General features: G+C 38.6%; 1 protein-coding gene across 9 annotated transcripts in view; it reads left to right on the top strand.

Annotated features, from left to right (window-relative positions):
• The window catches only part of FNDC3A (fibronectin type III domain containing 3A), a 183,540-nt gene that overhangs the window by 133,908 nt on the left and 22,382 nt on the right, over nucleotides 1–27,250 (top strand). For all 9 annotated transcript variants that reach the window (XM_070048854.1, XM_070048856.1, XM_070048857.1 and 6 more), the window contains 10 exons: nucleotides 1,823–1,909; nucleotides 8,571–8,709; nucleotides 9,762–9,830; nucleotides 11,048–11,166; nucleotides 13,120–13,225; nucleotides 13,312–13,487; nucleotides 19,761–19,874; nucleotides 20,598–20,747; nucleotides 20,854–21,137; nucleotides 21,236–21,448. In XM_070048854.1, the coding sequence (XP_069904955.1) occupies nucleotides 1,823–1,909; nucleotides 8,571–8,709; nucleotides 9,762–9,830; nucleotides 11,048–11,166; nucleotides 13,120–13,225; nucleotides 13,312–13,487; nucleotides 19,761–19,874; nucleotides 20,598–20,747; nucleotides 20,854–21,137; nucleotides 21,236–21,448 (1,457 nt within the window). The remainder of the gene's footprint in view (nucleotides 1–1,822; nucleotides 1,910–8,570; nucleotides 8,710–9,761; nucleotides 9,831–11,047; nucleotides 11,167–13,119; nucleotides 13,226–13,311; nucleotides 13,488–19,760; nucleotides 19,875–20,597; nucleotides 20,748–20,853; nucleotides 21,138–21,235; nucleotides 21,449–27,250) is intronic.

A 27,250-nucleotide genomic window follows, 5' to 3' on the forward strand; every position in this document is an offset into this window, starting at 1 on the left:
TATATGTGGCTGCCAGGAGCCCAATCCCCTGGGCTATCTTTCTGCTGCCCTCCCAGGCACATTAACAGGAAATTGGATTGAAAGTGGAGTAGCCAGGACTTGACAAGGCACTTATATGGTCAACATCATCACAGATGGCAACCTAAACTATTGCATCACAATGGCAACCTCAGTTCATCTGTTTTAAAATGAGAAGGATCTCACCATAGCCGACTAGACTGAGCGGCTCTAAAAGATGAAAAAATAATGTTTGGGCCAGCGCCGCGGCTCACTAGGCTAATCCTCCGCCTAGCGGCGCCAGCACACCGGGTTCTAGTCCCGGTCGGGGCGCCGGATTCTGTCCCGGTTGCCCCTCTTCCAGGCCAGCCCTCTGCTGTGGCCCGGGAGTGCAGTGGAGGATGGCCCAGGTGCTTGGGCCCTGCACCCCATGGGAGACCAGGAAAAGCACCTGGCTCCTGGCTCCTGCCATCGGATCAGCGCGGTGCGCCGGCCGCAGCGCGCCGGCTGTGGCGGCCATTGGAGGGTGAACCAACGGCAAAAGGAAGACCTTTCTCTCTGTCTCTCTCTCACTGTCCACTCTGCCTGTCAAAAAAAAAAAAAAAAAAAAAGTTTGCCTGCTCCAACTGTGTTCCTACACAGCTTCCCATAGTGCCACAGATTTTAAGTCTCAACACAGAGCTATCTAGTACAGCCTGAGTCTAGTTACCCGTCTCTCATCTCATGAAATACAACCTAACTGACCAAGAGTTAGGGTGTCTTCTGTTCTATATTTAGTTCCATAGCTTTTTAGAGCTACTTTGAAGCAGCATGGGTCAAAAGTAGCTTTGGCTCCTCCAAGATACATTTCCAGAATTAAATAAAGCACATGTTCATAGAACAATTTGTACACAATTGTTCATAGCAGCGTTAGTCATAATAGCCAAAAAGTAGAAACAACACAAATGTCTATCAGTAGATGAATGAATAAATACAGTGTGGCTATAGCTCTACAATGGGTTATCATTCACCTGTAAAAAAAAAGTGGAGTACTGATACATGACATAATGTGAATGACTAGTGAAAATGTTTTGCTAAATAAAAGAAGCCAATCCCAAAAGAGAACATGTATGGTTTTATTTATATGCATTTAGACAAATCCATAGAGATAAAATATATTCATGATAGGAGGAAGGGGGAAATGACTACTAAATAAAAAGCACAGGCTTTATTCTGAAATTAGGGATTAGGTGATATTTGTACAGCCAGGTGAATATACTAGAAACTGTCGAATCTTTATACTTTCAAATGATGAATTTTATGCTATGTAAATTATATCTCAATTTTTTAAATAATTAAAAATTGCACTTGGGCTATGAACAGCAGTCTCAGACTCAGACTTCAGCAACATTCTCACCTGCCAGTAGAAGCATCCATTCATTTATTCACATATACACAGCTATATTCACAATTTAAATACTCATATGTTAAATAGTTAAAGTTCTGTTTAGCTCTTGCAGTATCTCAATGGGAAATTACTGTTAGTTCTCGGAGTAGCTTACTCAGGTGGTGGAGTTACCATTGGCTCTGACTCTTCCTATTCTTTCCTCAACACAATGATCTTCTCTTAGCTACTGTATTTACTAAAAAGTGGTCTCCTTCATCCTTCTACAAATATTTGGTGGCATTTCTGGTTCCATCCACTTTACAGAAGCATTTAAGTGAGAATTACAGTCAACATAGCATTAGTCACATTGCACATTGTAGAAGACAAAGAGAAATCATGGTCTGTTATTCCCCATATTCCCAAAGGACATCTAATGAAGAATTTATTCTCCTTTTCCAGGGATATGGTTTTAAACCTAAATATGATGGAGAAGATCTTGCTTACACGGTGAAAAATCTCAGACGAAGTACAAAGTATAAATTTAAGGTAAGCTTTGAAAGTCCTTAAAAGATTTCATTTTCTTGATGCTGTTGTTATTTCAAAGCCAAAATACATGTTTCATCCTTTGGTTTTAACACTTAAATCAACTTCATCTTTTCTAATGAGTTTTGTTTTACTTTGTATTATGTAACAGTGCTTCTCAAACTTTATATATTTAAGTTCAAAATTAGTTTTAATGTTTTATGGGACTCTTCTTTGAATAATGTAAACAAGCATTTCAAAATATATGGAGGGGCCGACACTGTGGCACAGTAGGTTAATCCCCCGCCTGCGATGCTTACATCCTGTATGGGCACTGGTTCTGGTCCTAGTTGCTCCTCTTCCTATTTAACTGCCTGTTGATGGAGGTGTTATCTAACATGTTTCCTCTTTGTAAAGGTACTCTTTTTCTTTTATAATAAGTACTTTATAAATACCATATACTATGTAAGCATCTTACTCCTCATCAAACTTTCACCCACTAGTTTTAAGACCTTCTGATAATTCTTGCCTGAATCAATTAACTTTTATTAGATAAGAACCAAATGATTATTTTTTGGTTACTCTTCTACATTTGTTAGTAGGTATTATACCATTTATTTGTAGCAGTATGAACTCATGGATTCCTATTTATCCAGTGGGTTCTATTTCACTAGTGTGGATTTTGTGAGGCTCAAATTATTCCCAGATTTAGGACCCCCTACAATCTGTTTTCTGAATCCTTTTAACATGTCCCCTTATTGTTCTCTGGCATAAGACACTCTAGTCTTACTGTGTACTTTGCCTGTTTCAGCTCTGGAGTTGATCATTTCTCAAAGCACATTTGACCTTTTTTGTTGTTAGTAGTATTTAGAAATCAAAATCTGGCTGCTAAGTGTGCTTAATTGCTATGGGAATTTCACTGCTTCCAGGTACCCTCCCAGTGGAAAACACTAGGAACTATATGTATATGTTTTGTTTATGTATATATACTTTACATATTTATATATACAATCTTATACTATTTACATCACAAACCTATTTATGTGTGTTTATGTATTTATGTATAAACACATATGTATGTGGCTTTTTTAAATCACAAGTTCATAACAGATACCTTTAAATATAATGTAACACCACAGATTAATTTTAGTTTTCTCCCTTCCCTTATTTCTTTTTTATTTTTATTTAATAAATATAAATTTTGAAAGTACAGCTTTTGGATTATAACGGTTTTTCCCCCCATAACCACCCTCCCACCCGCAAACCATCCCATCTCCTACTCCCTCTCCCATCCCATTAAGATTTCATTAAGATTTATTTTTAATTATCTTTATATACAGAAGATCAACTTAGTATATACAAAGTTAAAGATTTCAATAGTTTGCACCTACACAGAAACACAAAGTGTAAAGTACTGTTTGAATGCTAGTTTTACTGTTAATTTGCATAGTTCAGCACATTAAGGACAGAGATCCTACATGGGGAGTAAGTGCACAGTAACTCCTGTTGTTGATTTAACAATTGACACTCTTTTTTTATGACATCAGTAATCACCCGAGGCCCTTGTCATGAACTGCCAAGGCTATGGAAGCCTCACAAACTCTGACCTTATTTAGAGAAGGCCATAATCAAAGTGGAAGTTCTCTCCTCCCTTCAGAGAAAGGTACCTCCTTCTTTGATGGCCCATTCTTTCCACTGGGATCTCTCTCATAGAGATCTTTCATTTAAGTCATTTTTTGCCACAGTGCCTTGGCTTTCCATGCCTGAGAAACCCTCATGAGGTTTTTAGCCAGATCTGAATGCCTTAAGGGCTGATTCTGAGGCCGGAGTGCTGTTTAGGGCCTTTGCCATTCTGAGTCTGATGTGTATCCTACCATGTTAGATCATTTTCTCCTTTTTAATTCTATCAGTTAATATTAGCAGACACTGGTCTTGTTTATGTGATCCCTTTGACACTTAATCCTATCTTTATGATCAGTTATGAACTTAAACTGATTACTTTAGCTAGTAAGATGGCATTGGATTTGGAGTCCCATGTCACGTTTCTAGCTCTACCCATTACCCTTCCCTTATTTCTAGCAATCTTTGTCATCAGTGAGAAAATTTGCCCCATTTATATTTGTATATTTACTTGTATTGAGTCAGACCCTTTTCCATCCCCCATACTCTTTTCTTAAAGTCTTTTTCAGGGTGTTTGCATTCCTAGTAGGAGGTACACTTGGGTTTACCCAACTGACCCTCCCACACACCCTAGCTCCATCCCCAGCACAAATGCTTGCCTTTCTTAGCCACCTATTGACCTTTACACTAAATATTTAAAGGAAAAGGGGAGGAGATTGCATATCATTCTTGCTCACTTGAGGCAGTGGCAAGCCTTAAAGAATCTTCTACTGTGGAGACTCCTAAAATTCTGTGTCTTTTCTAGTGTAGTATCTTTGTATTATATTGGCTGCTTGACTTGATCAGCTTATATATTGCTATTTCTTGGCAGACAGTGCTAGGAATTAGCTAATAATCCAGTTAAGATAAGCCAGCCTAAATTTTGTGCAGAAGTTTTCTCAAGAACATAATAGAATACTTGTTAGTTGATAAATTCAGCATTTAAATTTTCCCACCAATGCTTATTTAATCAAATAATTTCCAATAAGTGGTAGAAGCTACTGTAAATAGTTTTTACTATTAAAAGTCAAAGAGGGGCCGGCGCCGCGGCTCACTAGGCTAATCCTCCGCCTAGCGGCGCCGGCACACCGGGTTCTAGTCCCGGTCGGGGCGCCGGATTCTGTCCCGGTTGCCCCTCTTCCAGGCCAGCCCTCTGCTGTGGCCAGGGAGTGCAGTGGAGGATGGCTCAGGTGCTTGGGCCCTGCACCCCATGGGAGACCAGGAAAAGCACCTGGCTCCTGGCTCCTGCCATCGGATCAGCGCGGTGCGCCGGCCGCAGCGCGCCGGTCGCGGCGGCCATTGGAGGGTGAACCAACGGCAAAGGAAGACCTTTCTCTCTGTCTCTCTCTCTCACTGTCCACTCTGCCTGTCAAAAAAAAAAAAAAAAAAAAAAAAAAGTCAAAGATATCCCTGCTTAGTATATACTAAGTTGATCTTCAGTATATGAAGGTAATTGAAAATGAAACGTGATGAAGGGCGGGATGGGAGAGGGAGTGGGAGAGGGGAGGGCCACGGGAGGGAGGGAGGTTGGGGGGGGAGCCACAACAATACAAAAGTTGCATTGTATATTCTACTTAAAACTATTGGTTGAACTCTGTAATTAATACACAATTACTCTTAGGTGTTTAATTAATGCTATAACTAGTACTCAAATAGTATTTTACACTTTGTGTTTCTGTATGGGAGCAAAATGTGGAAATCTTTACTTAATATACGCTAAATTGATCTTCTATATAAAGATAATTGAAAATTAATCTTGATGTGAAGGGAAGGGGAAAGGGAGTGGGAGAGGGGAGCGTTGTGGGTGGGAGGGAAGTTATGGGGGGGAGGAAGCTATTGTAATCCATAAGCTATACTTTGGAAATTTATGCTCATTAAATTAAAAAAAAAAGTCAAAGATAAATTTTATTTCTTCTTCAGAACCTTAGAAAAATTTAATAATGGAAAATTTGAGTATAGTGCACAACAATTATATTTGTTATGGCTTATTTTATTATATTAGCTTCATTGTTAAAAACTTCTGGGTCATTTTAATTTCTGAGTACAGTTTTCATATTTACCAGGTTTAACAAATACCCAAGAAGTATGTACATTCATTTTTGTTTTCCTCTTAGGATGATGTTCAGTTATATTTGTGCTTCTGTAATGAATATTATACCAATAAGTCTTCTAAAGAGGAAATTGTTAATGTCTTTGTAATTTAAATTTATTAAAATTCTTAGAATTCTACTACCATGTAGCACCACCATATTAATTGCCACATAGGGACTGACTACACACACACACACACACACACATACATACACGTGTATTACTGATTTGCTGTAAGCAACCCAAATTTCCAGTTGAAGCTGTTTCACCATAGAAGTCACTTTCAAACTGCAGGGGAGGGGAGATATTGACACAGATAGGATCTCCAGGGAAACAGTAAACTGATCCAAAAAGTACTCCCAATTAACAGGGTTGATAATGGAAGAAAAATATACCCCTAAACTACCTCTTTACATATCATTTAATTACAGGAAAGGGTTATATTATACTGGCTTATTACATAACAAACAAATGAAAATCATGACAAGATCTAGAGCAGTGGCATTCCCAAAATGATGTCCAGACCATTCTGTCAGCATCACTGGGGAACTTGTTAGAAGTATAAATTCTCTGGAGCCACTCCTTAACTACTAAGTAGATAAGGAATCTGTCTGGGGGAGACAGCTAACAGTCTGTGTTATAACAGACCTTTTAGTAATTCTGATGTTTGCTGCAGTTTGAGAACCATTAATCTAGAAGAGAAAAAAATAACCAGAAATAAAAAAATAATACCTGTGTAAAGTTTTGGGAGCTTAGACATTTATTTAAAACCTGCTATATACTGGGAACCCAGCTAAGAAGGGTTCTGAGTTGTTAAATCCTGTTCTGTCTCATTCTTCTTTTCTGATTTAGCATTGCAAACTCAACTTTCAAGAAGTCCTTTCAAAATAAAATTTTAATATTTTAAGGAACTCTTAGTATACTATACAAAAATAATTAAAATATATCCTAGGAAATGACTTGATATCATATTATAGTTTTTATTAAACAGTAGAATATGATTACTATAAAATAAATTTGTAATATGACCAAGTTTGCTAAATACTAGGATACTCAAAATATTAAAACAATGCAAAAAATTTAGGGGCCAGCATTGTGGTTCAATGAGGTATGCCGAGCCTAACTGCAATACCGGCATCCAATAAGAGTACTGGTTCAGGTTCCAGCTGCTCCTCTGTGCTAATGAGCCTGGGAAGGCAGCAGAAGATGGCCCAAGTATTTAGGCCTCTGACACCCATGTAGTAGTCCTGGATGGAGTTACAAGCTCCTTGCTTTGGCCTGGCCCAGCCCTGGCCGTTGCTGCCATCTAGGGAGTAAACTGGTATTCTATCTCTATCTCTGTTTCTCTCTCTCCTCCCCCCCTTCTTTCTCTGTAATTCTGCCTTTCAAATAAATAAATACATCTGTTTTTAAAAAATACATACTGGGGCCAGTGCTGTGGCACAAGAGATTAAAGCCCTAGCCTGCAGAGCCAGTATCCCATTTGGGCTCCAGTTGGAGTCCTGGCTGTTCCACTTCCAGTCCAGCTCCCTGCTATGGCTGGGAAAGCAGTAGAAAATGATCCAAGTGCTTGGGCCCCTGCACCCATGTGGGAGACCTGGAAGAAGCTCCTGACTCCTGGCTTCAGATCAGCACAGCTCTAGCCATTACAGTCATTTAGGAAGTCTCTACCTCTCTCTGTAACTCTTTCAAATAAATAAAATAAATCTTAAAAAAAAAAAAAATACATGCGGCCAGCACTGTGGCGCAACGGGTTAATGCCTGGCCTAAAGCGCCAGAATCCCATGTGGGCACTGGGTCAAAACCTGGCTGCTCCACTTCCAATCCAGCTCTCTGCTATTGCCTGGGAAAGCAGTAGAAGATGGCCCAGGCTGGCGCCGTGGCTCACTAGGCTAATCCTCCGCCTTGCGGCGCCGGCACACCGGGTTCTAGTCCTGGTCGGGGCGCCGGATTCTGTCCCAGTTGCCCCTCTTCCAGGCCAGCTCTCTGCTATGGCCAGGGAGTGCAGTGGAGGATGGCCCAAGTCCTTGGGCCCTGCACCCCATGGGAGACCAGGATAAGTACCTGGCTCCTGCCATTGGATCAGCGCGGTGCACCGGCCGCAGCGCACTGGCCACGGCAGCCATTGAAGGGTGAACCAACGGCAAAAGGAAGACCTTTCTCTCTGTCGTTCTCTCTCTCACTGTCCACTCTGCCTGTCAAAAAAAAAAAAAAGAAGAAGAAGAAGAAGATGATGGCCCAAATCCTTGGGCCCCTGCACCCGCGTGGGAGACCCAGAAGAACAGAAGAAGCTCCTGGCTGCTGACTTCGGATTGGCACAATTCCGGCCGTTGCAGCCAATTGGGAAATGCACCAGCGGACAGAAGACCTCTCTCTCTGCTTCTCCTCTCTCTTTGTAACTCTGACTTTCAAATAAATAAATAAATCTTTAAAAAAAAAACATACGTACTACCACATGGGCTTCTATATAGAGAAGTCACACACACTGTCACTTCTGCTAAATTCTGTTTGTTAGTGTGAGTATATTAAGTACAACTCACATGCAAAGGAAGGGAAATTGAGCTTCAACTTCTGAAAGAAAAGTGATTGAAAGATTGTGGACATCTTCCTAAAGCCCCAAAGACTATTAAAAGAATAAATAAAGTAAGCCTAAAACCTAAAGAATGAACTTTGATTATAGCTTATTCCTCTGATTACTGTTTTTTAATATCAGAATGCTAGATTTACACTTATGTCCAGGATTAAATGTCAAAGGGGAGTATACTTGCATACTCTGCATATATACCAAGTCCCTGTTGAAGATAATTCTCAAACAAGCCATCACAATCTGCAAATGTATTTTATTAATACCTATTTGTCTCTTATTGCTTTCTTCATTAGGCCATTATCAGTAGGTATCAAACTTGCTGTTTACTTTTCTATGCTCTTATCACAGGTGATTGCTTACAACTCCGAAGGTAAAAGTAATCCAAGTGAAATAGTAGAATTTACTACCTGCCCTGATAAGCCAGGAGTACCTTTAAAGCCTTCAGTTAAAGGAAAGATACATTCACACAGTTTTAAAATAACTTGGGGTAAGGTATTACTTATTTATACATTATTACTTTTGTATTTGAGTATGAAGTACTTTTTAAGACATTTGAGTAAATTTGTTAACTTAGTACAGTAAGAAATTTAAGAGTCATTCATTGAAGGGAGTGGAAGCTATGTACTCAAACATACTAAGTTCAGATCAGGTCGGACCCAGGAGGAACTGGGGGTCCACTGTAAAACTATATGCAGGAGTAGCACTGTGTGATTAAAGATTGCAAAATTTGTAGCTAGTCACCTGGGTCATCCTGGCCTTTAGAAGAAATGAAAATCAGTTGTTCATTGAAAGCTAACGTTTATTGAACCTCTTATATACTATTTAATCGGAAAGCCAAGGTCACATAAACTTGATCCTTATCTGAAGAATTCAGACTGATAAAAAGACTTAATGGTATTTATAAAATACCCAAATATTTCAAACCATCTTAAAATCTAAAATGAATGAAATATTGTGTAACCATTAAAAATTATTATACAGAGCCAAATTTATAAACATGGGAAAATATGGTAGAATTAGTGAAAATTTTGCAGCTGACAATAGCATGGAACAAAAGGTACTAGTATTAATAATAAAGCATTTGGGAACAGCACTGTGGGGTAGCCAGTAAAGCCACTACCTGCAACACTGGCATCCCTTATGGGCACCAGATCAAGTCCTGGCTGCTCTACTTCTGATCCAGCTCCCTGCTAATGGCCCAGGTAAGCAGCAGAAGATGACCCAATTATTTGGGCCCCTGCCACCCACATGGGTGGCCCAGATGAACCCCATGGCTTTGGCTGGGCCCAGCGCTGGCCATTGTGGCCATCTGGGGAGTGAACAGCAGATGGAAGATAGCTCGTACTTTTTGTATTTCCCTTTCTCCCTGTAACTTGACTTTCAAAGTAAAATAAATAAATTTTTAAAAATAAATAAAAATGATACAGCATTCCAGATTATTTTCTTAAACAATCTGACTTTGATACATATTTTATTAAGACTGTCATTTTTTTCATTGTATATACTTTGCCTAATAGTCACTTTGGCTTCTTTGGGTAGATCCACCGAAAGACAGTGGAGGTGCAGCCATTAATAAGTATGTCGTGGAGATGGCAGAAGGTCCTAATGGTAAGAATAGATATTAAAATTGATGAATTCATCCTTATCAGTTTCTACTGTTCATGATTTTATCTTTTCTTTCCTCTTGCTTTTCATTTGCTGATATTAAAAAGGTATTTACTTCACATTGGGCTTTGATTTCTTTTTCTTCTGTTTAGCAGTTAAAATTTTGCCTGTCACAATCCACTTTAAATTGTTATCTCCAGAAAAACAGTAAATCAAATTTAAGACTACTCTCCAGCTATATCATTACATTTATATTTTCTTTTTCTTTTCCTTTCATGTTTTTACATTGCTCATTCAGGGTACCTAGACTAAATCATTAGGTACTATGAAGTCTTCTGTTAGTTTATCCAGTTATATCTATACACAGATGTATCAGAAAAATTATCTTTCAAAATTTAGCTCCAGGCCGGCGCCACAGCTCAATAGGCTAATCCTCCGCTTGCGGCGCCAGCACACCCAGTTCTAGTCCTGGTCGGGGTGCTGGATTCTGTCCCAGTTGCTCTTCTTCTAGTCCAGCTCTCTGCTGTGGCCCAGGAATGCAGTGGAGAATGGCCCAAGTTCTTGGGCCCTGTACCCGCATGGGAGACCAGGAGAAGCACCAGGCTCCTGGCTTCAGATCAGCGTAGTGCGCCGGTTGCAGCGCGCCAGCCACAGCGGCCATTGGCGGGGTGAATCAATGGAAAAGGAAGACCTTTCTCTCTGCCTCTCTCTCTCTCAGTGTCCACTCTGCCTGTCAAAAAAAAATTTAACTCCAATAGCTAATTTTAGTAATAAACTTTATGTTTAGCGAAATTTATTCTTGAATCACAATTAAGTGGGCTTTATTTTTATGAAGCAAGCTGTTTCCTGCAAAAAATAAGGATGTTGCTTCAGTTAAGGCTAAACTTCTAATGGTATTGGTTCTTTCTAATCTTTGTGTGTGGTAACATTATTACTAGACCAGCAAGTACATTTAAAATGCTTAATTAAAAGCAAATCATCAATGTAAGCCAAAGTCTATATAGAGTTACATATTTCACTTTAACAAAACCATGCAGATTTGTCTAGAAAGCTGCACACATAAAATTAGATCATTTCCAGGAAACTCAAAACAGGCTTAATTATTTCTGACAAATTACATAAACACTTATTTAGTGAAGCTAGGATACCTGCTGTGTCCATGACACCAAAATGTTAAACATTACCTTATAACAGATTGAACACAATTCTTTACTTTACAGGAAATAAATGGGATATGATATACAGTGGCGCTACTAGGGAACATCTTTGTGATCGACTAAATCCAGGCTGTTTCTATCGTTTACGAGTTTACTGCATCAGTGATGGAGGACAGAGTGCGGTAATACTTACGTAGAGATCTTCTTTTCTTTCTTTTTTTTTTCCTTAGTTTGGTCACTTGGGATGGAATCTCCAGATGTTACTTCGAGTATTGCAATGTACCCACAAATGTGGAAAAATAATTCCTGTAACCCGGGAGTTAGTTTCATAGTGACCAGAGTATTTTAATGTGGTACTTAGACTTCATATAAGTATTTAGGAAATAGCTATTGTCTGGTTAGTATTTAGCATTAGAAAGACAAATATACAAAACTACTGGAGAAAATTTTACAAATTTTAGGATGATGCTTAATAACCATACTAAGCAGAAATAGAAATAAAATAATTGTAGACTGATTTACTGCACCATAAATTATTTGTTAGTACAAAGCATAAAACACTATTTACTGTTTAAAATAGATTCTAATATTATAATATTTACTTATTTCACAAAATTTTAGTCATTATTTTATTATGTGAGACCCAGTAACCAAAACGGACTTAAAGTATGCCATTATATAAGACATTTTTAATATTATAGAGAGGTATGTTTTTAATAGGAGTGGTTTTTGTTTAACAAATTTAACCAAGAATGGTTTCTTGGAACAATTATAATCATTTTTCAAATAGAATTTAGCACAATAAATGTACTCTTTATAAAAGATAAATTGTAAGCATTTTTTGGGAAGTATGAGTATTATGAAATTGAGTGTGAATCCTGCCCAATGGGGTTATGTTCCAGTTGTTTCAGTTAAAAAAAAAAAGCACAGTCCCAATTCTGTTTTTCTAATAGAGCATTGTAGCGTTCTTGTTTATATAGGGTCCCTTTCTGAATAAAGTAATACCCAAATATTATATTTGTGCTTAAAAAGAATAGACTGTTAAAAAATTTTTTGAAGTAAAAAGCATAGGGGCCAGTGCTGTGACATAATAGTATAAGCATCCACCTGCAGCGTTAGCATCCCATATGAATGCTGGTTCAAGTTCCAGCTGCTGCACTTCCAGTCCAGCTTTCTGCTGATGGCCTGGGAAAGAAGTAGAAGATGGCCCACATGCTTGGGCCCCTGTGCCCACGTGGGAGACCCAGAAGAAGCTCCTGGCTTTGGATTGGCCCAGCTCCAGCCATTGCTGCCATTTGGGGAGTGAACCAGCAGATGGACGACCTCTCTCCCTGTCTTCCCCGCTCTCTGTCTGAAACTCTGTCTCTCAAGTAAATAAACAAATATTTTTTAAAAATAATCATTAAAAAAGAATATTAAAGGTAAACCTTAATACAATATATAGATAAGGAATATGACATTGAGTTTGTGTCAGTGTTTTTCAGAGAATGTCTTTAAAGTAAAAGACTTTATGTAGCATGGAAACACAAAACAGTACCAAATACTTAGAAAGATACGAAATACATGGGAAAACTTACATGAATTTAGAATTAATTTTAGGTAGGAAGAAGGAAAGATCTTTTTTTAATGTACAAATTAGTGTTAGGTTAAAAACACAGTGTACAGTCAAGAGTCTGAACTTCTAAAAACATTTACAGAATGTTAAAACATCCCCCCTTGTAAGATGTTTGTGGATCCCTTTCAGATATAATCAAAATATTGCTGTGGCTCCAGTGGCACAATCGGTTAGTGCGTGGTACTTGTAAGAGTATTTCCTATTAAGTTGTATTGGACATTGTGGGTCTTGTTTATTTTATAATTATGGGAAGCAAAAGAAGAGTTTGTTAGGATTCTTTGCCTGTTAACTTGCTTTGTATTTATTAGTCACGTGGTACATGTCTTTATTTGCCTATAAGAAACTTGATTTTTAATGATTTGAATTTTGAATGTATTTAGGACTTTATTCCTTTTCAGTTAATGATTAATTATAATTCTAAATTATTGGTGCAATCTTTGTATTATTTTCCTTTTATCAAAAAAGATCTGATTATTTGGTTTGGGGCATTTTTGTTTTCTTTTTGCTTTTGTTTTGGCAGGTCTCTGAATGTTTAATTGTGCAGACTCCAGCTGTACCTCCTGGCCCATGCCTCCCTCCCAGATTACAGGGTAGACCCAAAGCAAAAGAAATACAGTTACGATGGGGTAATTTCCATTTGGTAATAAATTACAATTAAACTTCAACTCGAAGTATTCATCTTGTTTAACTGCATAAATATTTCCAACCGTAGGACTCCCTCCGGTTGATGGTGGATCACCCATTTCCTGTTATGGTGTGGAAATGTCTCCTGTAGAAAAAGATGAATCCAGAGAAGTTTACCAAGGTTCTGAATTAGAATGTACAGTGAGCAACCTTCTTCCTGGAAAGACATACAGCTTCAGACTGCGTGCAGCTAACAAAATGGGGGTGAGGAGACCGTGACTGACTGAATTGTAATCACACCAGTATTTTAACAAGTAGCATCACATCCATTATTTTTGCATTTGGCTCCATATATGGATAAAATAGGTAGTATCTCCATTTTACAGCTGAGGAAACAGGCTCAGAAAAGCCTTGCCTAGAATCTCACAACCCAACGAGTAGGAGAGGTAAATAACAAACCAGACTTGTCAGACTCCAGAGCCAAAGGTTTTTCCGTTCAACTCAGACTCGTGTCATCTCTGCATTAAAGCAGAGTCCATAAAGACAAAGTAGTCAGGGCCGGCAGCACAGCTCGATAGGCTAATCCTCCGCCTGCGGCACCAGCACACTGGGTTCTAGTCGCGGTCGGGAAGCCAGATTCTGTCTGGATGCTCCTCTTCCAGTCCAGCTCTCTGCTGTGGCCAGGGAGTGCAGTGGAGGATGGCCCAAGTCCTTGGGCCCTGCACCCGCATGGGAGACCAGGAGAAGCACCTGGCTCCTGGCTTCGGATCAGCACAGTGCGCCAGCCGCAGTGCGCCTGCCGCGGCGGCCATTGAAGGGTGAACCAGCGGCAAAACCGAAGACCTTTCTCTCTGTATCGCTCTCTCAGTGTCCACTCTGCCTGTCAAAAAAAAAGACAAAGTAGTCAGTTCTTACCTCAGTTGCCTTTTGCTGTTTCTCTAAACTATTCTGTAATTAAAATATCACAAAACTAGACTTACAAGTCTCTTTTTCCCATTATTTCAGATTTTAGCAAACTGTACAATATTTGGATCTTGCTTTCCAACTGAGTTCTGTATTTGTAAACACTTTTTAAAATTTCTTACATACTTTGTTAGCAGTCTGCTGTAATAAAACATTGAGTTAGCATCTTTAATGCTGATGTCTTAATTTACATTTTTAGATTTATGGTAATTTGTCAAAATCAGCTCAAATAAATATTTGCTTTCTATATTTCCAAAGAATATATATTTTGGATCCTTCTAAAGCTATTACAGAATTTAATATATACTTTAGGCCTACTATTTCCCTTGCCTTTTAATTGATATCCTTTTCTTCACTCCTCACATCCTTTCTTTTTTTGACTTATTACTTACCTAATTCCCTGTCCTTTTTTTAATTTTATTTAAGTTATAAAAATTTTATATATTTCATATATACAGATTTAGTAACATAGTGGCTCTTCCCACCCATGCTGCAACCCTTTCTTCCCCTCCCTCTCAGATTCCCACTCTTGATTTTTACGATGATCTGTTTTTAGTATACTTAATGATCATATAGTTAACCCACTCTAAGTAAAATAGTTCCAACAAATAGTATGAAGAAAAACAAAACAAAATGATGCAAAACACTGTTCCTCAATGGAAGAGACAAGGGCTATAAACAATCATTGATTCTCGGAATGTCTGTTTCACTCCAATACAATGCATTCAGCTACTCTATTAATAGTTACCTCGGATCAGGGAAAACATATGGTATATCTCTTTTTGGGACTGGCTTATTTTACTAAGTATAATGGTTTCCAGTTGGGGTCATCTTGTTGCAAAATAGGATTTCATTTCTTTTTAACAGCTGAGTAATACTCCATAATGTATATATACCACAATTTCTTTATCCAGTTAGCAGTTGATGGACATCTGGGTTGGTTCAGTATCTTAGTTATTGTGAATTGTGCTGCAGTGAACATGCAGGTACAGATAACTCCTTCAGATGCTGATTTGTTTTGGTTTGGGTAAATTTCTGTGAGTTGGATGGCTGGATCATATGATAGGTCTATATTCAGATTTGTGATGTGTCTCCATACTGTCTTCCACAGTGACTACACCAGTTTACATTCCCACCAGCCTTTTCCTCCACATCCTCACCAGCATTTGTCATTGGTTGATTTCTATACAAGAGCCATTCTAACTGGGGTGAGATGAAACCTCATTGTGGTTTTGATTTGCATTTCCCTGATGGCTAGTGACCCTGAGCATTTTCTCAAATGGTTGTTCAAGTCCTTTGCCCCTTCCTTAACCAGATTATTTTGTTGTTGTTGAATTTCTTGATCTCTTTATAGGTTCTGAATGCTAACCTTTTATCAGTTGCATACTTTGCAAATATTTTCTCCCAGTTTGTTGGTTGCCTCTTCACATTGCTGAGTGTTTCTCTTGCAGTGCAGAAGCTTCTTAGCTTGATACAATCCCAGCTGTCAATTTTGGCTTTGCCTGTGCTTCTGGGGTTTTTTCCAAGAATTCTTCGCCTTTGTCAATGTCTTGCAGAGTTTCCCCAATGTTCTCTAATAATTTGGTGGTATCAGGTCATAGATATAGGTGTTTGATTTATTTTGAGTGGATTTTGGTATAAGGTGTAAGGTAGGGGTCTAGTTTCATACTTCTGCACATAGAGATCCAGTTTCCCCAGAACCATTTGTTGAAGAGACTGTCTTTGCTCCAGGGATTAATTTTAGCTCCTTCATGCATGGATTGATTTCTGGAGTTTCTTTTCTGTTCAACCAGTCTACAAGTCTGTTTTTATGCCAGTACCAGGCTGTTTTGATTATAACCGCCCTGTTATATGTATCAAAATCTGATATTATGATGCCTCTGGCTTTGTTTTGTTGTATAAGATTGCTTTAGCTATTCAGGATCTCTTGTCTTTCCATGTGAATTTAAGCATCATCTTTTCTAGATTTGCAAAGAATGTTGTTGGTATTTTGATTGCGATCACATTGAATACGTAAATTGTTTTTGGTACTATGGACATTTTGATGATATTATTCTTCCAATCCATGAATTTAGAAAATTTTTCCATTTTTTAATGTCTTCCTCTATTTCTTTAGTGTTTTGCAATTTTCACTGTAGAGATCTTTGACATCCTTGATTAAATTTATTCCAAGGTATTTGGTTTTTTTTGGAGCTGTTGTGAATGGTGCTGATTTTAAAAGCTATTTCTCAGCCATGACATTGTGAATACAAAGGCTGTTGATTTTTCCTGTGTTGCCATTTTATCAAACTCTTCTGTGAGTTCCAATAGTCTCTTCATGGAGATTTATAGATCCACTATATATAGGATAATGTCATCAGCAAACAGGTGGTTTTATTTCCTCCTTTCCAGTTTGTATTCCTTTGACTTTTTTTTTTCTTGCCTACTGGCTCTGGCTAAATCTTCCAGTACTATACTAAATAGCAATGGTGAGACTGGGCATCCTTGTCTGGTTTCAGATCTTAAAGGGAATACTTCCAACTTTTCCCCATTCAATAGGATGCTGGCCATGGATTTATCATATATTGCCTTGATTGTGTTGTGGAATGTTCTTTCTATACCCAATTTGCTTAAAGTTTTCATCATGAAAGGATGTTGTATTTTATCAAATGCTTTCTCTGCATCTATTGAAATAACCATATGGTTTTTGTTCTTCAGTTTGTTAATGTGATGTATCACATGTATTGATTTGTGAATATTGAACTATCCATGCATACTGGGCATAAATCCTTCTTGGTTCAGATGAACGATCTTTCTGATGTATTGTTGGATTCAGTTAGCTAAAATTTTGTTGAGGATTTTTGCATCTATATTCATCAGGGATTTTTTTTTTTTTTTTTTTTTTTTTTTTTTTTGACAGGCAGAGTAGACAGTGAGAGAGACAGAGAGAGAGAGGTCTTCCTTTTGCCATTGGTTCACCCTCCAATGGCTGCTGTGGCCGGCACACAGTGCTGATCCGAAGGCAGGAGCCAGATGCTTCTCCTGGTCTCCCATGGGATGCAGGGCCCAAGCACTTGGGCCATCCTCCACTGCACTCCTGGGCCACAGCAGAGAGCTGGCCTGGAAGAGGGGCAACCAGGACAGAATCCAGTGCCCCGACCGGGACTAGAACCCATTGTGCCGGCACCACAGGTGGAGGATTAGCCTTGTGAGCCGCGGCGCCGGCCTCATCAGTGATATTGATCCAAGTTATCCTATTCAGTTGCATTTCTTCAGGTTTAGGTATTAAGGTGATGCAGGCTTCATAGAAGGAGTTCGGGAGTATTCACTCCCTCTCAATTGTTTTGAATACCTTGAGAAGAATTGGAATTAGTTCTTCTTTAAATGTCTGGTAGAATTCAGCAGTGAAGCCATCTGGTCCTGGACTTCTCTTTGTTGGGAGGGCCTTCCCTTATAATAAACCAATTAATAGGGAGCTGGTGCTGTGGCACAGTAGATTAAGCCTCCACCTGTGGCACCAACATCCCATATGGATGCCAGTTTGTGTCCTAGCTGCCCATCTTCCAATCCATCTCTCTGCTAATGGCCTGGGAAAGCAGTAGAAGGTGGTCCAAGTGCTTGGGTCCCTGCACCCACATGAAGAATCCAGAAGAAGCTTCTGTCTCCTGGCTTCAGATCAGCCCAGCTCCAGCCATTGTGGTTGTTTGAGTAGTGAATCAGTGGATGAATGATCTCTTCCTCTGTTTCCTCCTCTCTAAATGTGACTCATAAATAAATGAATAAATCTTTTTTTTATTTTTTAACTTTTATTTAATGAATATAAATTTCCAAAGTACAGAATATTGATTACAATGACTTCCCCCCCATAACGTCCCTCCAACCTGCAACCCTCCCCTTATCCACTCCCTCTCCCCTTCTATTCATGTCAAGATTCATTTTCGATTCTCTTTATATAAAGAAGATCAGTTTAGCATACATTAAGTAAAGATTTCAACAGTTTGCTCCCACACAGAAACATAAAGTGAAAAATACTGTTTGAGTACTAGTTATAGCATTAAATCTCAATGTACAGCACACTAAGGACAAAGATCCTACATGAGGAGTAAGTGCACAGTGACTCCTGTTGTTGACTTAACAAATTGACACTCTTGTTTATGGCATCAGTAATCACCCTAGGCTCTTGTCATGTACTGCAAGGCAATGGAAGCCCCCTGGGTTCACTGACTCTGATCATTTTTAGACAAGGGCATGGTCAAAGTGGAAGTTCTCTCCTCCCTTCAGAGAAAGGTACCTCCTTCTTTGATGACCCATTCTTTCCACTGGGATCTCACTCGTGGAGATCTTTCATTTAGGTTTTTTTTTTTCCCCAGAGTGTCTTGGCTTTCCATGCCTGAAATACTCTCATGGGCATTTCAGCTGGATCCACATGCCTTAAGGGCTGATTATGAGGCCAGAGTGCTGTTAGGACATTTGCCATTCTATGGGTCTGCTGTGTATCTCACTTCCCATGTTGGACCATTCTCTCCCTTTTTTTATTCTATCAGCTAGTATTTGCAGACACTATTCTTGTTTCTGTGATCCCTTTGGTTCTTAGTCCTATCATTACGATCAATTGTGAACAGAAATTGATCACTGGGACTAGTGAGATGGCATTGGTACATGCCACCTTGATGGGATTGAATTGGAATCCCCTGGTATGTTTCTAACTCTACTGTTTGAGGTAAGTCAGCTTGAGCATGTCCCGAATTGCACATCTCTTCCCTCTCTTATTCCCACTCTTATATTTAACAGTGATCACTTTTCAGTTAAGTTTCAGCACTTAAGAAGAATTGTGTATTGATTACAGTATTCAACCAAAAGAATAAATCTTAAAAAAATGTTAATAAAGAAATAGGGAAGAGAGAAAATATAGTAACTGAAACTTCCCACACTTTCTTTTCTATGGTTATTAAATCTTTCTATAAATGCTTGTAGAATAATATTATAACCAAATTAATCTTGGAAGATGGGGAAGATCTCATTTCTTCAAAAAGTTTATAGAAAAATCGCATTAAAAGATAATTTTAGGGGGGTGTGTTTAGCCTACTGGTTAAGAAGCCTATGTCTCACATGAAAGTACCTGCATTTGATACCTGGCTCTGGCTCCTTCAGCTTCTTGCTAATGTGGAACCTGGAGCAGTGATGGTTGAAATAATTGGGTTCCCACCACACATATGGGATACCTAGATTGTATTCCTGGCTCCTACCCTCCGTCCCAGCCAATCCTTTACAGATGCAGGCATTGAAAAGTGAACCAACACAGATGGGAACCCTCTCCATGTTTCTGCCTTTCAAATAAATAAATTAAATTTTTAAGTGAATAAATAAAAGTCATTCTTTAAAAAATACTAAAAGATAAGTTTATTCTGATGCAAAAAAAAAAATTTGAGGTCCATCCTTGGTTTTTTATAATACACATTGTCTATAAACTTTCTGACGAACCTCTTCGCCCCCGACCCTGCGTATACTTCATTAGTGCCTCTTCATAGAGTTCTGTGCAGTCAGTGAACATTTAAAGGTGAAAAATGGAAACACTGGTTATGTTTGTTTTTCCAGTTTGGACCATTTTCAGAAAAATGTGAAATAACTACAGCCCCTGGGCCACCAGATCAGTGCAAGCCCCCTCAAATAACATGCAGATCTGCAACTTGTGCACAAGTGAACTGGGAGGTATCATAATTTCCACTGATTCATATTTATTTTCACATGTGATTAGTTTATAGAAAAATAATGTACTGTTTTTGCTTCTCATATAAAGAATACATCCTAGTTAAATTGATGTGGTAAGAAAGGGAATTCTTTCTCCTGTTTGCAGCATTTGAATCAGGTATATTTGCAGTATAGTATTTAAAGTCTTGTTCGTGATATGCTTGTATTATATCAACAGCTTTGTCTTACTGCAGAGATACTTCAGCCAGTGGTGAACTTAATGTCACACCAAACATTCGTAGGAATTAGTATAATACTATTTTTCTTGTATTTATTATCTCCAGTACATTTACTGTGTATAGTAATAATCATTAATATAATTACATTTTGAGTTTCCTTTGGAATTTAACAAAGAAAATGTCCTTGTATGGTTTAATATTTTCTATTACTTAATGGAATTATTTTGAAGTATATTTGCCTTAAAATAATCTCTATAAAATGACTGTTAGTCATATCTCTACTTCAAATTCAAAACTTATATTTTAGACCAATTAGTGACCAATTTTTATTCATTAAGTCAGTCTTAATACATAAAAATGAAAAAGAAGGGTTTTGATTATCTTAAATGTTTTAAAGAAATTTAAAAAAAAATCTAGTTTTCAGTGTGCTCAAGTAAAGAACATTTTTGCCCACAAACTATTTTATCAATATCAAGACTAAGATCTTTATCCTTTTAATATAAAGGTTCCTTTGAGTAACGGAACTGATGTCACTGAATATCGACTGGAATGGGGAGGAGTTGAAGGAAGTATGCAGATATGTTACTGTGGTCCCAGCCTCAGTTATGAATTAAAAGGACTTTTACCAGCAACTACCTATTATTGCAGAGTCCAGGTAAAAGTGATTAGTGGCTTGTCCACTTAGCACCTCCAGTTTTGTATTTCATTAGCATTTTCATGGTCGTGTCTTTGTTTAACTTGTCTATTCTGTTAATTTATAGGCTCTGAGTGTTGTGGGTCCAGGCCCTTTCAGTGAAGTAGTAGCCTGTGTGACTCCACCATCAGTTCCTGCCATTGTAACTTGTCTTCAAGAAATAAGTGATGATGATGTCGAAAGTCCCCATTACTCTCCTTCTACATGTCTTGCAATAAGCTGGGAAAAGCCTTGTGACCATGGTTCAGAAATTCTTGCCTACAGCATAGACTTTGGAGATAAACAGCCCTTGACAGTGGGAAAGGTTACAAACTATATTATAGACAATCTGCAACCAGATACTACATACAGGTATACTCTTAAATGTGTTAATTTTTGCCTAGACCAGAGAGACAACTTTAAATACAATAATCAAAACTAATTTTTTTGTGTGTGTATGTGACCCTTAGAATACGAATTCAAGCCTTGAATAGCCTTGGAGCTGGTCCTTTCAGCCATATGATAAAATTAAAAACTAAGCCCCTCCCTCCTGATCCACCTCGTTTGGAATGTGTTGCCTTTAACCACCAGAACCTTAAACTGAAATGGGGAGAAGGAGCCCCAAAGACCTTGTCAACAGATTCTGTTCAGTACCACCTTCAGATGGAGGATAAGAATGGAAGGTAGGTGTTTATAATTGCTTTTTTATATAGGTTCTTAGATTTCAAGTATATACATTTTTATAAGCTATAGAAGTAAGTTTTCAAAAAACGTAGTTAAGATTATCATAAATCATTTTTCAGTGTGTTTTTAAGTCTGATGTTTTCAAAACATCAGAAGACACAGTGCAGATTGCAAGTGAGCTATTCTTTGGTTTTCTTTAACCCATGTACTCTCTTCACAAAACCTAATATGGCCTACAAAATAATCTTCAGTGTTTATTTCCAACAGGACATGGTTTCACAGTAAATGTGATTTGCATTAGGCCTCTGAGATAACCCTTGAGGGCAGGGATTATGTGTCAGTCTCCCCTACATTCCTGACACAACAGTAGCACACTATTATAGTCAAGCTCCTCAGCAGTTCCTGGAATGAACTGTCCTGGCTCTTTGTTACTCTCTCTCTTGTTCAGGGGTTATCCATGCCTCTCCTCTTTCATATTCGTGTTGTACTATTTCCTACATCCAGTGCCATACACTGCCCCAGTAATTATTTCATGTACTTGAATAATACCTTTACTCAAAATGTTTTTAACATTAATTATGAAAATTCCAATTTAAGATTATTTGTTCACTTTAAATCCTATATAAACAATGCCATATACCCTCCACAGCTGTTAATCTTCTATTATAAAGATTTTTAATTTTACTTTTTTTACTTTTCACTCAATTTATCTTAGACAATTAGTATATCTGATAGATTCAGAGTACTAGAAACAGATTTTCCTAAGATTTTGGTAGACCAAGAAGAGGCACCTGGCTCCTAGCTTCAGATTTGCACAGCTCCGGACGTTGAAGCCATTTGGGAAGTGACCCAATGGAAGGAAGACCTTTCTCTCTGTCTCTCTCTCACTGTAACTACCTGTCAAATAAATAAATAAAATATTTTTTAAAAAAGAATAGAAGAAAGATTCTATTAAATATAAATTGTTATATTCTATTTCAAAACTTCAAGCTTAATTAATATTCAGCTAGCATCTGGAGAATTAATGTAGGATATAACTCTGGCTTGTAGCCTTTGGCTATGAAAAATTAACAAATTAAAACCTTTTATGTCATCAATGTAAATATAAATTTAATCAATTTAATATCTTTGGTTGCTTTCCTTCCCTTTAATTTTTCACAGCTGTTTACACTTGTGATTCATGACAGTACTGTAACTGTTCCTGGGCCTTGAGTTTTTCAGTTTTAAGCTTTTTTCCAACAGTTTTATGACTGGTTTTTTCCTCTATAATTAAAATTAAAACTTCAGAAACTTAAAAGACAAGACTTATCTAATTACTGCTGCGTAGAAATACTGTTACTTTGGATCATTAAACAATTTTTCATTTTTAACCTGACTATAATTTTCAAACTGTTAGCAATATATGAACATTCATTTATTCATTCCCCAATTGCCAAAATTTTCATTTAAAATATCTCATCAAAAATATTGGGAAAAATTTTTTCCCAGAAACTTTTTATTTAAGGAATACAAACTTCATACATTTCATAATTGCAACTTTAGGAACATGGTGATTCTTCCCAGTGTACCTGCCTTCCCACCCAATCTCCCATCCCTCTTCCTCCTCTCCTATTCCCATTCTTTTTTTCTTTTTTTCTTTTTTTTAAGATTTATTTATTTATTTGAAAGGCAGAGTCTGGGCTGGCACCATGGCTCACTTGGTTAATCCTCCGCCTGCGGCGCCAGCATCCCATATGGGTGCCGGGTTCTAGTCTCGGTTGCTCCTCTTCCAGTCCAGCTCTCTGCTATGGCCCGGGAGGGCAGTGGAGGATGGCCCAAGTGCTTGGGCCCCTGAACCCGCATGGTAAACTAGGAAGAGGCACCTGATTCCTTGTTTTGGATCAGCGCAGCACCGGCCATAGCAGCCATTTGGGGAGTGAACCAACGGGAGGAAGACCTTTCTCTCTTTCTCTCTCTATTTCACTGTCTGTAACTCTACCTGTCAAATAAAAAAAAAAAAAAAAAAAAAGAGAGAGAAAGAGGGAGGGAGGGAGGGAGAGAGGGTTACAGAGGGGCAGAGAGAGAGGTCCTCCATCCACTGGTTCACTCACCAGGTGGCCACAATGGCTAGAGCTGCTCTGATCCAGAGCCAGGAGCCAGGAGCTTCTTTTGGATCTCCCACATGGGCGCAGGGGCCCAGGGACTTGGGCCATCTTCTACTGCTTTCCCCAGCCACAGTAGAGAGCTGAATGGGAAGTGGAGCAGCCAGGACTTGTACCAGTGCCCATATGGGATGCCAGAACTGCAGGCAGCAGCTTTATCTGCTGTGCCATAGCACTGGCCCCTACTATTCCCATTCTTATTTTTTACTAAGATCTATTTTCAATCAACTTTATACACATAAGATTAACCCTATGTTAAGTAAAGAGTTCAACAAGTAGTATGGGAAAGAAAAAAACTTCCTCAAGAGTCAAGACAAGAGCTGTTCAAAGTCACCGCTTCTCAAAGTGTCAATTTCACTTCTATAGATTACCTTTTAGGTGCTATATTAGTTATCACAGGTCAGGGAGAATATATGGTATTTGTCCTTTTGAAGGCTGGCTTATTTCACTAAGTATGATGTCTTCCAGTTTCATCTATTTTGTTGCAAATGACCAGATTTCATTTTTTTAACCACTGTGTAGTAATATCCCATGGGGTGCATATCCTATAATTTCTTTACATAGTCTTCAGTTTATGGGCATTTAGGATGATTCCATATCTTAACTGTTGTGAATTGAGCTACAATAAACATTGAGGGTACAGATAACTCTTTCATATGCTGATTTCATTTCCCTTGGTAAATACCCAGGAGTGGGATGGCTGGGTCATATGGCAGGTCTAGATTCAGATTTCTGAGGTATCTCCATACTGTCTTCCACAGTGTCTATACCAGTTTACATTCCCAGCAACAGTGGATTAGGGTACCTTTTTCCCCACATCATCTCCAGCATTTGTTATTTATTGATTTCTGTATGAAAGCCATTCTAATGGAGATGGTGGGAAAACTTACTGTGGTTTTTTTTTTTGTTTTTTTTTGTTTTTTTTTTTTTTTATTAACTTTTATTTAATGCATATAATTTTCCAAAGTACGACTTATGGATTACAATGGCTTCCCCCCCATACCGTCCCTCCCACCCACAACCCTCCCCTTTCCCACTCCCTCTCCCCTTCCATTCACATCATGATTCATTTTCGATTATCTTAATATACAGAAGATCAGCTTAGTATACATTAAGTATGGATTTCAACAGTTTGCTCCCACACAGAAACATAAAGTGAAAAATAATAGATGATTTTTTTAAATGATGATGAAATCAGAGCAGACCTATTGTCATGTTTAATCCCAGTGGGAGTCAAGTTGGGAATTGATAATTTCTTTTTTTTTTTTTTTTTTTACAGAGGATCAGTTTAGTATGCATTAAGTAAGGATTTCAACAGTTTGCACCCCCATAGAAACACAAAGTGAAATATATTGTTTGAGTACTCGTTATAGCATTAAATCTCAATGTACAGCACATTAAGGATAGAGATCCTACATGAGGAGTAAGTGCACAGTGACTCCTGTTGTTGACTTTACCAATTGACACTCCTGTCTATGGCATCAGTAATCTCCCTATGCTCCAGTCATGAGTTTCCAAGGCTATGGAAGCCCTCTGAGTTCTCCGACTCTTATCTTGTTTAGACAAGGTCATAGTCAAAGTGGAGGTTCTCTCCTCCCTTCAGAGAAAGGTACCTCCTTCTTTGATGACCTGTTCTTTCCACTGGGATCTCACTCGCAGAGATCTTTTGCCAGAGTGTCTTGGCTTTCCATGCCTGAAATACTCTCATGAGCTTTTCAGCCAGCTCCGAATGCCTTTAGGGCTGATTCTGAGGCCAGAGTGCTATTTAGGACATCTGCCATTCTATTGAGTCTGCTGAGTATCTCACTTCCCATGTTGGATCACTCTCCCGTTTATTTACTCCATCAGTTAACGTTAGCAGGTACTAGACTTGTCTATGTGTTCCCTTTGACTCCCAGTCCCTTCACCATGACCAACTGTGAACTGAAACTGATCACCTGGAACAGTGAGATGGCATTGGTACATGCCACCTCGATGGGATTGAATTGGAATCCCCTGGTATGCTTCCAACTCCACCACTTGGGGCAAGTCAGCCTGAGCATGTCCCAAATTATACATCTCTTCCCTCTCCCATTCCCACCACCATGTTCAACAGGGATCACATTTCAGTTAATTTTCAACACTTAAGAATAACTGTGCATCAATTACAGATCTAAACCAGTCATATTAAGTAGAACAGATAAAAAAAAACTACTAAGAGGGATAATGTATTAAGTTGTTCATTAACAGTCAGGGCTATGCTGATCAAGCCACCATTTCCCATAGTGTCCACCTCACTCCAACAGGTTTCCCTCTTGGTGTTCAGTCAGTCGTCACCGATCAGGGAGAACATATGGTATTTGTCCCTTTGGGACTGGCTTATTTCACTCAGCATGATGTGTTCCAGATTCCTCCATTTTGTTGCAAATGACTGGATTTCGTTGTTTCTTACTGCGGTATAGTATTCTAAAGAGTACATATCCCATAATTTCTTTATCCAGTCTATCGTTGATGGGCATTTAGGTTGGTTCCAGGTCTTAGCTATTGTGAATTGAGCTGCAATAAACATTAGGGTGCAGACCGCTTTTTTGTTTGCCAATTTAAATTCCTTTGGGTAAATTCCAAGGAGTGGGATGGCTGGGTCGAACGGTAGGGTTATCTTCAGGTTTCTGAGGAATCTCCAGACTGACTTCCATAGTGGCTTGACCAGCTTGCATTCCCACCAACAGTGGGTTAGTGTCCCTTTTTCCCCACATCCTCGCCAGCATCTGTTGTTGGTAGATTTCTGCATGTGAGCCATTCTAACCGGGGTGAGGTGAAACCTCATTGTGGTTTTGATTTGCATTTCCCTGATTGCTAATGACCTTGAACATTTTTTCATGTGCCTGTTGGCCATTTGGATTTCCTCTTTTGAAAAATGTCTATTGAGGTCCTTGGCCCATCTCTTAAGTGGGTTGTTTGTTTTGTTTTTGTGGAGTTTCTTGATCTCTTTGTAGATTCTGGTTATTAACCCTTTATCTGTTGCATAGTTTGCAAATATTTTTTCCCATTCTGTCGGTTGTCTCTTCACTCTCCTGACTGTTTCTTTTGCAGCACAGAAACTTCTCAATTTGATGCAATCCCAATAGTTGATTTTGGCTTTGACTGCCTGTGCCTCCCGGGTCTTTTCCAGAAATTCTTTGCCTGTGCCAATATCTTGAAGGGTTTCTCCAATGTTCTCTAGTAACTTGATGGTGTCAGGTCGTAGATTTAGGTCTTTAATCCATGTTGAGTGGATTTTTGTGTAAGGTGTAAGGTAGGGGTCTTGCTTCATGCTTCTGCACGTGGAAATCCAATTTTCCCAGCACCATTTATTGAATAGACTGTCCTTGCTCCAGGAATTAGTTTTAGATCCTTGATCAAATATAAGTTGGCTGTAGATGTTTGGGTTGATTTCTGGTGTTTCAATTCTGTTCCATTGGTCTATCCATCTGTTTCTGTACCAGTACCATGCTGTTTTAATTACAACTGCCCTGTAGTATGTCCTGAAATCTGGTATTGTGATGCCTCCAGCTTTGTTTTTGTTGTACAAGATTGCTTTAGCTATTCGAGGTCTCTTGTGCCTCCATATAAATTTCAGCACCATTTTTTCCAGATCTGAGAAGAAGGTCTTCGGTATCTTGATTGGTATTGCATTGAATC

The sequence above is a fragment of the Oryctolagus cuniculus genome, chromosome 9 (genome assembly GCF_964237555.1).
Source record: "Oryctolagus cuniculus chromosome 9, mOryCun1.1, whole genome shotgun sequence".
Classification (NCBI taxonomy): domain Eukaryota; kingdom Metazoa; phylum Chordata; class Mammalia; order Lagomorpha; family Leporidae; genus Oryctolagus; species Oryctolagus cuniculus.